A 13,623-nucleotide genomic window follows, 5' to 3' on the forward strand; every position below is an offset into this window, starting at 1 on the left:
CTTTATAGTTATTTTATAGTATACATTTCATGCTATATATTTGTAAAACATACATGCATATAAAATATAGCATGTAATGATAGAAAACCAGAGGCTTGGTTCAATTTGTGTTCAAAGGAATCACTGTCTGAGAGTCTTGGGTGTCTACTGGAAGTCTTCAGAACTGGATTTAGATCCAGGCTGTTTAAAAATTTGGATCTTGGCTATTTAATAATTGTGTGACTAAATAAATTAATTGTATTTTCTGATCCTTGGTTTCTTCATCTGCAAAGTAGGCATAATCTTATTTTGCAGAACTCAACAGAAAAATACAAACAAGATTTAATCAAGAGTTTCTGTAATTCTCAGCTAACTTATTTCTAATTCAGAATTGACAAGTATTCATTCTGAAACTCCCACAGTGCTCTGAAAGAAGATAAATATTGAACATTTGGTGCACGGCAATTACCGATAAATCTGTGTGTGTGTGTGTGTTTGTGTGTGTGTTTCATTCATTTTGACTTAAATCTTCAGTTAGAACTTCTAGCAGGTAATAAAAGAAGTAGATTTGAAAAATAGGATTAAATTGAGAATGTAATAGTAAGTGATCAATAAATATACTCATTTCATAAGTGAACAAATGAACAGAGGACACCCTAATAGTCTTGTTTCTTATACTTCCATAGTGCTGCCCAAGAAACATCTCCTTCGATGATGTCCACTGAACAAATGCAGCCATTGGAGCTCCCAGAAGACAGACTGGACAAGCTAGACCCTCGTTGTGACCACTTAGGTAAAAGCTCCAATGTGAATGTCAGTAGTAGAAATCAGAAAGGAGGGGTCTCTGCCATTCTCTGCAAGTCAAAGGGAGGCCCCCTGAAACCCGATCGTGTGTACCTTCCGGTGACAGCCAACACCAGATGGACAGGCAAATAGCCATGACTCTGTGGGGTCTGCCGTGTGAATATTAGCAGGAGCACTGGAGAGAGGTTCATCAGAGTTACAAAAAGAGAGAAAGGCATTGTCCTCTTTTTTGGGTCTGACCGAGTCCCAGGCAGAGCATTTTTGAGGCAATAAATGGAATGTGGCAACAGAGCTTGTTTCCAGTATTTGCCGGCACACTTACACCCCATGTGCAGTGCCAATAAAATATTTCAAATATCTCTCTTTGCCTATCAAGACAGAATTTTAAATAGCCTTTTTCTGCTTTATTGTCAATCTGTTTCCTTTCCAGAACTGACTTTTTGCATAACCTTTGTAATGAAAATACCAGAAACATTTCTGCCTCTACCCATTTCTAAAAATGAGACACTCAGACGTTTGATGGATGGGCCTTTTGCATATTCATAGCCTTTGTTTATGTCTCGCCTGGTTATGACTCCCCCCCCCGCCCCGCATTTGCCATCAAGATAGTTTATGTTCAGGATTTCTCCAAAAGTGGGAAAAAGTGCAATTGAAGTAAAAGTCAAAACTGAAGCAAATGCCTTGTACTGTGTACTGAGTCGCATCCTGGGCTGGAATGGTGACCCATGACTGGTCCATATCCAGCCTGTACTTCCAGAGACCCCACAGCTGGGCAACACGCATTCTGAGCAATATTTATTCATTCAACAAATGTCTATGGTATGTATGATATGGGGAGAAATTGTGCTATGTGGCAATAAATTTTTAAAATTGCATTTTCAGCTAGGCATTAAGAAACATAGGGGAGGGGGTGGGGGGTTGGGATAATGGGGTGATGGGCATTAAGGAGGGCCCTTGATGAAATGAGCACTGGGTGTTGTATGCAACTGATCAATCACTAAATTCTACCCCTGAAACTAATAATAAATAACTGAATTTAAATAAAGAATTTTTTTAAATTAAAAAAGAAGAAAAAAAAGAAACATGGTCTCAAAAGCCTGAACTTACTCCTGATGCCATAACCTGCCAGGAATGTGACCTTTAGCCTTTCATCTGGCCTTCTAAATGTCAGTTTCCTCATCGGCAAATTGGGGATAATTGTACACCTTCCTTGTGGGCTTAGTGCGAGAACTAAATGAGATTGTGTGTTTAGGATATGCTATGAATATTTAACAACTCGTAAAACACAGGCATTGACGAATCAGAGAAGGTGTTGGTCATTCCCACACACTAGAAGGATGTGAAATCATCTGGTATATAAAAGTACTCAATAAAGTTCCCTCTCACCTCTGTTTTTTTGTATATGTAAACTTAAAAGCACATGGTTCAGTGCCTTACATGCAGTATGATCTCAATAAATGTTTATTAAATTGAAATGATTGGATGGAATTATTCAAATCCTTTAGGGGAAAGGAAATATCCATTACTATTATATATGGCTGAAGGGAATGATGCTCTTTGATTTTTGGTTATGCACTGTGATCTTTGGATGATGCAGGCCTAATAACGTGTGGTTACTAAGTATTTCTAATGGTAGTTTTCTCACGTATATTGGGTTTTCTAAAATAAAAGACCATCTAGACATAAAGCCCAATAGACCATAGCAACTTGAAAGGAAGGACTATTTCTTATTTGTCTTTTTCGTCCTAGAATCTTGCTCAAGGCCTGGCATAGAGGAGGAGCTTCATCAGTGTTTGTCAAATAAATACATTATGAATGACACAGGTTATGTCTAGACCCACGAAACTGAAGGGAACAGGTTTGACACTTTTAATCCTCCACATTTTAAAGACACTGACCTGAATATTTACATAAAAAAGAAACAGAGAGAGGGGCACCTGGGTGGCTCAGTCAGTTAAGCGTCTGCCTTCGGGGATCCCAGGGTCCGGGGGTCCAGCCTTGAGTCGGGCTCCCTGCTCTTCGGGGAGCCAGCTTCTTTCACGCCTGCTGTTCCCCCTGCTTGTGCTCGCCCTCTCTGTCAAATAAATAAATAAATAAATAATCTTTAAAAATAAATAAATAAATAAATCTTTAAAAAAAAAAAGGAACAGAGGAAAAAAGAAAGAAGGGAGGAAGGAAAAGAAGAAGGGGCCGAACATTTCCAATTAATCTCTGAATTTCCCCAAATCCATTCACAGTTGTAGATGTATAAGACTGTAACCAGGCCATAGAGAGTTTCCAGAGAAGACAGAAAGCTTCATTGTCTGTGGCTTCTTTGAACCCTAATAGACTCTCTCCTTATACATAACATGCTTGAGTTCATTCATTCAAGCACACATTCAACAAATATTTATTAATTGCTGTAAGGGGATAAAAACACAAGATACCTGTCATCAAAGAAGGCAGAGAAGACATATGCAGAAAATGTGTTACATGAGCAAAACTCCTGTGGATATCCAGAAAATGAGAAAGGACACCCAGGACTGGGGAAGACTTATGGAGACAGCGCAGGAAGGTAGGCTTTCCTTTGGATTTTGTGGAAGGTTAGGGGTTGAGCAATGACCAGAGTGAACATTCTTCTGATCTAAAATATATCAAATGTAACAACTTGTCTACCAACATTAACAAATGTAGTCCTCTCTCTCTCTGTTTCTGTCATACACACACACACACACACACACACACTGATTTAAAATTATCCCTACTTTAAAGTTGAGAAAATATTAAAGTTCCTAGAAATTAAGGCCCAAGTTCTCAGAACTAACAAGTGACAGAGTCAGCAACTGAACTTGGATCAGTCCACTCCACCTATCCATTCAAAATGCATTTATGGGAGGGAGAGGCAATTAAGAATAAAATTATCAAAAGGATATAACCCTTAATCTCCAAGAAGGCTCTGTCAAGAGCAGGAGATAAACCCTGATAGAATAAACAAGTGTCATTGTCTAGAACAATGACAGAGATGCTCAAAGAAGCACACCATCAGCCAAAGCATTGAGGAGTCAGATGGAGCAGAGAACATACTTTCTCTGGGCATGGGCAAGGAGTGATCAGATTGGACTCATCACACACACTGACATATGATGGACATGATGTAGAGTCCAAGCTTCACGAGCTCAGGGGACTGAGGAAGGTAAAGAGCTGAGTAAGAAGACAAGAGGACCTGGAGTGAGGCTGGGCAAATGGGAGAATTGGATTGCCAGTGGGGAAGTGGATGAAGAGGCCAATGCTAAAGGCAAGCGTGAATGGTCAGTGTGACCTGGCTGGCCACAGAAATGAAGGCAGGTGAGGAATTTGTGGAGAACCTTATTACAAGCCTGGAGAGCATGCACGGCTCTGCACTGGCCCGTGCAGTCTTCAAGAGAGCAAGCCTTGAGCAAAGATTAAGAGCATTTAGCAAAGAAAACCTATTCTATCAGAAATTCAACTCAAACCCACTCTGTGGCTTGCCTAACTATATTTTAAAGTTCTTCTTTGCTTTGATTATCTGGCCATTGGAGCTCTCTTCATTTGGAGTTTTATAGACTATCCCAGTTTTCTGTTTTATACCATGTATTTGTGCAAGGCTACGGAAGTCTTCTGTACGCTAGGCCAAAATATATAAATCCTTTTCTTTTTCAGACCAAATGGCTTCTACAAGTACTTGGAAACCAACCAGTTTGTGAGTGACCCTTACTCATGTTATATTCTTTTTTTTTCTTTGCATCATATCAACATCAGATGACCTTTCAGACCAGTTCATTAAAGACTGTGATCTCAAAAAGAAGCCAAGAAAGGGAAAAAATGCACAGGTTGCCCTGAATGTTGAATCAGACCAAAAAAAGCCAAGGAGAAAAGATACACCAGCACTGCACATCCCACCTTTTATACCAGGTAATGGACAATGAGGTCAGTTTGCACGTCTGTGAAGGGGAGCCACTACCACTAGACCACATTGGTCTTACAACTTTTTCCTTACATACTTGGGTGTTTTTAAATCACTGGTACTCTCCCTGCACCTGTCTTCATTACAGTATGGCCAGCTGCTATATCAAATAAATTCCAAAATGTTAGTGGCACAACACAAGGTTTTTTTCACTCATCAGTAGTGTGAGTTGGGGAGGCAGGTTCTGCTCCAAATGGTAATTCAGGGACTCCGGCTGATGGAGGTTTGGACATCACCAGCACGTGGCTTTCAAAGTCGCCATGAGCATTAGCATCCAGCAGGCATGGGGCTGAGGGGGATACAAGGGGTGGTGGGGGGTGGGGCAGAATAGACTGAAAGACTGGCAGACCCGAAAGTGGCCCACATCACTTCCTTCAGTCACAAACCTCACCTGACTGCAAGGGAGGCAGCGAGATGCCGCCCAGGTGTGTGTGTGCCCAGGAGAAAAGCAAAATGGTTTGGGGAACAGCTACCGTGTCTCCATAACAACCTCATGTGTGATGTTGTGACTCTTTCGCTTCCCCAAAGTTTTGTTTGTTCTTATTTCCTTTTCTCCTTCCCTCCGGGCCATTGATTTAGTGTCTTCACCACTCACAACCCACTTGGAGGGAGACAAAACAAATAGAACACAGAGTTTCCTGAGAAGGAACTGTCAGTTTTATAAGAAATAATGGAAGCGCATACATGGCTGAAATACGCAGTAAGTGGTAAGGCCACAATGAGGTCCTTCCATAAGGACCCCGGGAGCTCAGCCTGGGCAGGGAATTGTGGAAAGTTGTGTAGAGGAGGCTGATGTCAGACAGTTTGTAAATGATGGAGAAAAATGTCACATGTGGGAGAGGTGAGAAGGCACGTAAGTCCCTGAAGAGCAGAGCATGTGGCTTGCAGAGCAGCAAATGATCCACTGCTCTAAGGAGGATGGACCCCGCAGGCGGACAGACCTGGGCTCGCTTCCTGGGTCCGACCCCTACGAGCTGTGTTACTGTGGCCATGTTTTCCGTGCCTCGCCTTCCTCAGATAGGTGATAGTGACAGTAATATTAAGTTCCTCAGGGTTTTGTCACGCTAAAACAAAATCAGGCATGCGAAACCCTTTGCATCACCTCAACAGATACTGATTCCTAACATAAAAAAAGCTTTTATTAAAATAAGTTTGAAAAGTTATATTGACTACCATCACTAGGGATATGTGCAAATATGCATGCATTGTCCTATGTATCAGGATATATGTATATGACCCTGTTTCTCTGTCTGTTCCCCTAACCACGCAGGTGTGCTTTCAGAACACTTACTTAAAAGATACGACATTCAAGAGAGACACCCAAAGGGCAAAATGAATCCAGCTCTTCATAACACTGACTTGGAACAGAAAAAACCAAGGAGAAAAGACACACCTGCCCTGCACGTGTCCCCCTTTGCAGCAGGTAAAAGGGCTGGTGCAAAGCATTTGCAGGGGGTGATGGGACCAGGTCAGGAACCTTACCATCTGGAGGTGCCACGGGCATGGCCTCTGTCCTGGCCCAGCAAGCTGTGTCACACAGAAGCGCTCTGGGGGGGTGGGGGGGGGAGCAGCATTTACTGCTGGCTTTCAGGCTTACCTTCCCTGGCAGCTCCCCCAGGGGCTGCCAGGAATTCAGGGTATTCCTCGTGCTTCGGCAGAACTGGTCGGATCCACTGAGCCAATGAAATAGAAATGTCAGTGGGTCCTTGAAAAGAGTTGACATACCCTCCTCCCCAGCTTTCCATGGATCATGCATCCTACGACTGATGGCTGATTCTCCCAAGACATCTGGCTGGCTGTATTGACCAAATCTTCAATGAGAGAGAGAGAGAGGGAGGGAGAGAAGAAGAGAAAGAGAGATGCAGAAATAGCGAGATCTATCTTTAGTAACAAATTATAGAAACAATCCCTGAAAGTATCATCTTTTTTCTTAGATGAAATTGAGTATTTATTGTTAATTTTGTCAGGTATGATAATGGCAGTTTAGTTATGGTTTTAAAAAGCTTTTAGTGCTGGAGACACATACAGAAGCGTTACAGGGAATTTGCTTTACAATACTGAAAAATAAAGACAATTAGATAAAACAAATGACACAATGTTAGTAAGTATTAATTATATAGTTTTATATATATATGAAAATGTGAAATCTCCCATAATAAAATATTAATTTATTTTATTTTTTAATTTAAATTCAATTAATTAACATATGTATTATTAGTTTCAGAGGTAGAGTTCAATGATTCATCAGTCTTACATAACACCCAGTGCTCGCTACATCATGTGCCCTCCTTAGTGTCCCTCACCCAGTTACCCTGCCCTCCAGCAACCCTCAGTCTGCTTCCTATGATGAAGAGTCTCTTATGGTTTATCTCCCTCTCTGATTTTGTCTTGTTTTATTTTTCCTTCTCTTCCCCTATGATGCTCTGTTTTGTTTCTTAAATTCCACATATGAGTGTGATCATATGATAATTGTCATTCTCTGATTGACTTATTTCACCTAGCATAATACCTTCTAGTTCCATCCACATCATTGCAAATGGCAAGATTTCTTTTTTTTTTATGCTGAAAGTATCATCTTCATGAGAGCTATGTTAATATGTGTCAAATCAAACTCAAAAATCTTGCTGAACTCTGTGCACAGCGCAGACTATGCAGTAGACAAAATAGTGAAATATAGTCTTGTCCCTGAGAATTTTATGTGGAGGTTGGGGAATAAGACATATATACTCATGATTAGATTATAAGACTGAGTGTGTGTGTGTGTGTGTGTGTGTGTGTGTTATAGATATTTGGAGGGCGGTGGCAGAGAAGAAAATGTACTAATGTTTATTGAGACCCTACTAAATATTAGGTATTGAGTTTGGTATGTCCCATGGATTTCTTAAAATCAGCTTAATAACACAAGAAAGGTAGCTGTTAACTCCCTTTATAGGTAAAAAAAACTGAAAGAGAATTTAAGTAACTTAAAGTCTTCTGTGGATGGCATTGATGGATGGATAGCTGCTTGGCTGATTGGTTGGATTGATGACGGGATGATTAGGTGGACAGATAAATGGGCCAAATTATGTTCAGGATCAAACACAGTGATGTGGCAGAGCTGGGGCTCTAAGCCAGGTCTGTCTCACCTGTGGGCAGTTTTTCACTGTACTGTGGTATAGCTGGGACTTTTGGCACTACGGCAATCCAGAAGGGACACTTGGGGAGATGGGATTTTGTTGTCATAGAACTATGTTTCCCCATTATTTTATTTACTAAAGAAAAAAATTGAAAGAAGGCTCAGAAGAAGACATCATGAATAGGCAGTCAGGGGTACAGACAAGGTTACTGATTTCTGTGAAGCAGAGCCAGGCAAGGAGGCATGGAGCCTGAGGAGGCACTTCTCTGGAGAAATGGACTGAAGACCAACTGGCAGGATCTGAACTGCCTCAAACATGCTTCTCATAAGCTGCATGCATTCCTACCTGCACTGATCCTCCAACCCATCACACATTTCCTGCACTTCTGCCTCTGTCCTGGTTCCAGTCACCTTTGAAGGCTCAGCTAGCTCAGAGTCTCAGCTAACAGACTCCTCCAAGTCCAAAATGAATCTTTTCTATTCTGAACTAACTCTGTAGTAGACACGGGCATGCAAATACCAAGACTTTGTCATCTCTTTCAGTATGGTCTTTATGGCTCTTGCTGCCATTATTGTAGCTGTTCTTAACATTGACTTACAGTTGATGAATTCATGAGAACTGTGCTGGTATTGACCTTGATATCTAGTCCAGTCCCTTCTATATGGCAATACTCAGTAAGTATCTGTTGATTTGATATTCTATTTGGAAATCACAATTCTGCAATTCCAAGTTCTCCATTAGGAGACTTTATTTTTTACCCATTCTTATATTTGTTTTTATTGAAGTCCTCCTAGGGAAAGACTTGGTAGAGGAACAAAAATATTTATGGGCAGAGAGTCACCTTAGCACACAGCATTGAACATGGGCTTTGCAGTCAGAAAGGTCTAAGTTTGATATCTGGTTCTAATCATTCTAGCTTTGTGACCCCGGGCAACTAGCACAAACAAAAGAGCCTCCTTCATTCCATCCATCTCTGAAAGCAGGACCATAAAATCTGTCTCTCAGGATTGTTAACATAATTAAATAAAGCACATAAAGCACTTAGCACAGATCCTGGTTTTTTGAAAGTCCTCAATAAATGTCAGTTCCTCTCCATTCCCTTCAACCTGATATTCCTTCAGATTACTCAAACCGTTTCTAAAGGTGAGAATTTTCCTAGCCACAGTGTTTAAACTTTCCATATAAACCTACTGATTCAAGGGACTTCCTAAAATGTTGAGCCCTGTTTCTCTGGCAGTGGATGCTGTCGGCATCCCAATATCCACATCTTAGGAGAGCAGCTTCCTAGTTGAATAAAAAAAAACGTTTCTCAAACCGGGCAAAGTACACAGAGCTGGAGAGGGAGGCTGTATATCCATGGACTCTATACACATTATGGAATTCCTTGAATCAGCAAATCTCTGTGTTGCATTTGCAATTATAGATGGTGTTCTATGATTCTAGCTTTTATTAGCATATTAGCTGAAGCACTTTATTTTTGAAGAGCCTTTTAGTATCTAAAGATTTGGCAGTAATCGGAATGCTAGTTAAGCTGATAAGGATAGAGCCTTTGGCAGATGTTCAGAGAGACTCATAGTGGTTCTAATAAGGGTGTTGAGAGGAACTCACAGACAAATGCACTCTGGAGACATCTCCTCTCATTAGCCCTTGGCAAGTGAAGACTGGACAAGGATTATCTCTCTCTTCTAAACCTCTTGCTAACTACCTTCATTCCCCTAGGTTAATGAGCTTATCTGACAGGCTCCAACTGCCAGGCAACTCCTCAGTGAGGAATCATCTCCGGTTTCCTTGCCAACCCAAGGTTTGCTCCCAACTTGGCCCACATTTGCCAGGGCCCCCCATCTTGGTGACCACATGGCAGGGTGCACTGGGTTGTGATTAATAAGATCTGAGTAGCCAAGACCTGCTTAAAAGACAAAGAAGTCTTTAGTGAAGGTCTGTGGCAATGGGAACCAGAGAAAGTAAAAATCCTGAGGCCGGAAACATTGAAGAGAAGCCTCTTGGAAAACTGGCCCATGAGCTATGAATATATGGAGATCAAAGCTCAATAATGGACTTGGAGAAATGGGACTGTTGCGTCCTTTTGAAAGTGACACCTCTTCTGTCCTGCTGGGAATAGAGTATTCTCTTTGGTGTGGCTTGCCAGGACAAGAGGTATCTTAGCCCTGGCTCCCATACATTTGTCATGCAGGTAACCACCTCTGAATGGGATCATGGCCTAAAATAGCTTGTTACAAGGCTAATTGGTTGACCCTCAGAGACCTGGGACTGACAGCTTTGGCCTTAAAAAAGCATACCAGGTTCTAACAAACAGCCAAGTTCCGTAAACTCTCCTCCACAGAGAGTAGAAGGGTAGGAACTAACATTTTCTAAATCCCTACTGTACCCCAAGCCCTGTCCTAGATGCTAGAATATCCTTTAAGACCCTCAAGTTTTGGTGGGGCAGGGGGGGATAGATGTATTCTCCAATGATTCTCACAACGTGAAATGTGCTTTAATGGAGGTTCATGTAAAAGTGTGCCTGAAGCATCAGAGAATGTTGGTCTACATTTACCCGGCAGTGTCACCCCTTGAAGGAGATAGGATTTAGTTTTTCTCCAGTTTCTCAGATGAATACACTAAGGCTCAGACAGATTAAGTGACTTGCTCAAAGTTAAATGACCACCAAAGAAGGTAAAGTTTCCTGGCTCTAGAGTACATTCCTTCGAAGACACACCTCTGCTTCCCACAGGAGAACAGAGGACCGGGACTAGGTTAAACCACAGACCCATGTTTATCAAACCTCATTCATCTTCAAAGGAACAAAGTCGAAGATCTGAAGCATCAAGAATAAAAATATATTGCTGACACAGAAGCTACTGATATCAGCCTCACCCTAAGCGGTGACAGCCATGAAATCAAGATTTTCATGAGCTACCATATGTATTTTTCATTATAAGACACTAAAAATAATGCTTAACTATACTAATACAAATGCTAGTTCACTTTCCACTTGAAATTACCTCCCATGTCCCTGTGGAAAGCCTAGCCTACCTTGGAAAGGGCTGACCTTGATGGCTAAACAGGCTCCTCCCTTCCCTGAAATTCCAGGACTTTTTTTTGGCCCAGATGCTCATCTGACTAGGTTTCAAGGATATCCCAAGTAATCAGAAATTTGACTTGATCTGGGGATTTAAACACTTTTGCCCACTTTGAATCAACTCAAATTTGGCTTAATGTGAAAAGGCATCAAGGGAATCAGGACAGAAAGTTTGGGGGCTTAGCATAGTTAACTCTCTTTTCTCCTACCATGATAGCCTTAATTCCAAATAAAAATCTAAACCTCCTTGCAGCTGGTAGAAGAGAAAATATCTCCCACTGTGCTTCATAAGTGATTTATGCAAAATCCTCAGTTTCAACCAGAAACTGTTTTTCTCCTCCAATAAATATCAGCTAATTGGTAAAGAACCCATATGAACAATTGTTCATATTGTTTTTCTCCTCCAATAAATATCAACTAATTGGTAAAGAACCCATATGAACAAACTAGGAACTGAATCAAATGAATAGTCATTAAGATCAACACATAGTTTTCATTAATTTGCTGCTGTTGAATGGAGTCCAGTGTTGTAGAAAGGCCTCTTGTGGTGCACAGCTTTCTACCCTCATGTTTAGATCTTTATGAAATGCTTAATGAACTGAAAGTTCTCTAATTATGAGAAGGTGGGGGAGATGCAAGGCAGTGGTGGTTGGCTGGAGTAGATGACAGAAATCATGGAGGACTAGCCTTGAATCACAACTTCCTTTGTCTTTTTATTAAAATGACCTTACTTCACAATTTACAGGATGAGCAGAACCACCCAGCCCTCCTTGGATGGTCTTAACTAGGCAGATCAGTCCAGAAAATTGTGCTGAGGCTTCTGAATTTCAACGGCCAGTAAACTTCTAAAATACAAAATATATTGGAACCCAACATAGGGATAGTTTTGAATTTTGCCTAGTAAGGCTGCTAAAAAACCAACTATCTGATGCTCCCTAAAATTCCCAAAAAGAAAGGGTATTTTCATCCCCCCAAAGAAGAAAATAAAAAAAAATAAAGAAAGAACAACTTTTTAAAATTGTAGCCACAGAACTTAAGGAACACTCTCTGCACTTTCTTGAATTTCTCCTTTTGCTCTGAACCACGTAAACTTTATCTTCCACCAGTCCTAACATTTAGAAATGGCATGTTCAGAGCCTCAGCTCAATCTTTTCCCCAGATGTTAGAAAAATGTATTTATCTTTGACTTCATGCTGCTGACCCATTCTTTTCAAAGGGGAACCGAATTAGCACGTGTGAAAGGAGAAGCGGACACGGGGTTCACAGGTGTGAGCCTGTGTTTCTTGTTCAACTGGCACAATAACCCTTTACATAAGTATCAATGCGCTCCTTTTATATTCAAGCAAATTCAGGTGTGAAAGTGTTAACTGGCCCAACACAGACTGAGCGAGGGGCGGAATGAGAGGTCCAAAGCAAGTGGATTCCAAAACCTGTTTGCTTTTCGTCTTCCTGTGCTGCTAACTTAAATGCAGACCATAGACCAGGGGGTCAACATTGCCTCTGACTCCCAGGTCGAGCGTCTCCTGGTCACCAGGGTTGAGCTTCATTGAGTCACAGCTCCTCTGGGCAGGCCAAATAAGGCACCCAGCACCCTGACTCTGGTGGCACCTTTAACACTTAGCTCTGCAGATGCTAAGAGGTTTCTGGGTTGCCATGTCTACGCTGTAAGGTTGTCTAATATTTTCATTAGAGGCACTTGATTGCAGATCGTTGCTTTGTTTTGCAGGTGTGACACTGCTCAGGGACGAGAGACCCAAAGTGATCATGGAAGATGACGAAAAGGATGGTGACAAGATAGCTATTTAAAGAGAGTTCTCCTGAGACCACTTGTAAATAGGTTAGGTTGGTTCCCTGTGGCGGCCTAGGAAAAAAATAGACTTGCTTCTGCTCTCATTTTGTGATAGTCCGCCTTTGAGATCCAGACACCTTTCCCCCAAGAGGCATACTGTATCAGATTGCCAGGCACCTCTTTGTCTCGCTCCTCTTTCTTGAGTCTGATTTCTATTCCCACCTCTTGAATTTTCATTTTCTAATGCAGTGGAAAGGAAACAGATCATTCTAAATTAGGAGGTAACAGGGAAAGCTCTAGTGTTCAGCTTCTCCATCTTCTGGATCAATTCATGGAGCAAAGAACACGAACAAACAGCATGCAAGTGCTTTATTTCTTGGTTTATGCTGGTGGGCAAGACTTGACTTCACATTATCCAAACAGTAGTTCAAGTGCGGACTCCCTGTTGCCAGTTAGGGAGGTGAGAATGTTTGGGTGCAGACTCACCGATTGCTTTGGAGAACATGGTCTTTTATCTCTTTTATCTTTCCCCAAGAGTCCAAGTGTCTCTGGTGCCATTTCCAAGGTCCTTGTAACTGATACCGTAACGGTGAATGTACTGGGGCATCAACCCAATCAACCATGCCTTGTCTGAGAATACCAGTGATAGGGAGTGTTGATCTACTGAAAAGCTTAGCAATATATCCTACTTATTTTGGTTTTTTGAAACATCTCTTAACCATGTTGTCCTGAAATTTGTGAGCTGTGTCACATGTGAACCATTACCAATGACAGGTAGAATACTGTCTGTGATGAATTTACTTTTTAAAAAATTAATTAAGGCCAGTGGAAGGCCCCTCCCAGCATTCTCACTTATTTAGAACCCCTTATGTTTCCTTGGATGGGAAGGAAA

At 41.4% G+C, this 13,623-nt stretch overlaps 1 protein-coding gene across 1 annotated transcript; it reads left to right on the forward strand.

Annotated features, from left to right (window-relative positions):
- The first annotated feature begins 690 nt into the window (after window positions 1-690).
- Window positions 691-12,748, forward strand: PPP1R17 (protein phosphatase 1 regulatory subunit 17). The gene is made up of 4 exons (XM_028119262.2): window positions 691-772; window positions 4,543-4,695; window positions 6,018-6,170; window positions 12,669-12,748. Exons 1-4 carry the CDS (start codon window positions 691-693, stop codon window positions 12,746-12,748), a joined length of 468 nt encoding a protein of 155 aa, XP_027975063.1.
- Window positions 12,749-13,623: the final 875 nt, after the last annotated feature.

The sequence above is a fragment of the Eumetopias jubatus genome, unplaced genomic scaffold (genome assembly GCF_037043125.1).
Source record: "Eumetopias jubatus isolate StellerSeaLion01/CBP00866 unplaced genomic scaffold, mEumJub1_p1.0 scaffold_14, whole genome shotgun sequence".
Lineage (NCBI taxonomy): Eukaryota > Metazoa > Chordata > Mammalia > Carnivora > Otariidae > Eumetopias > Eumetopias jubatus.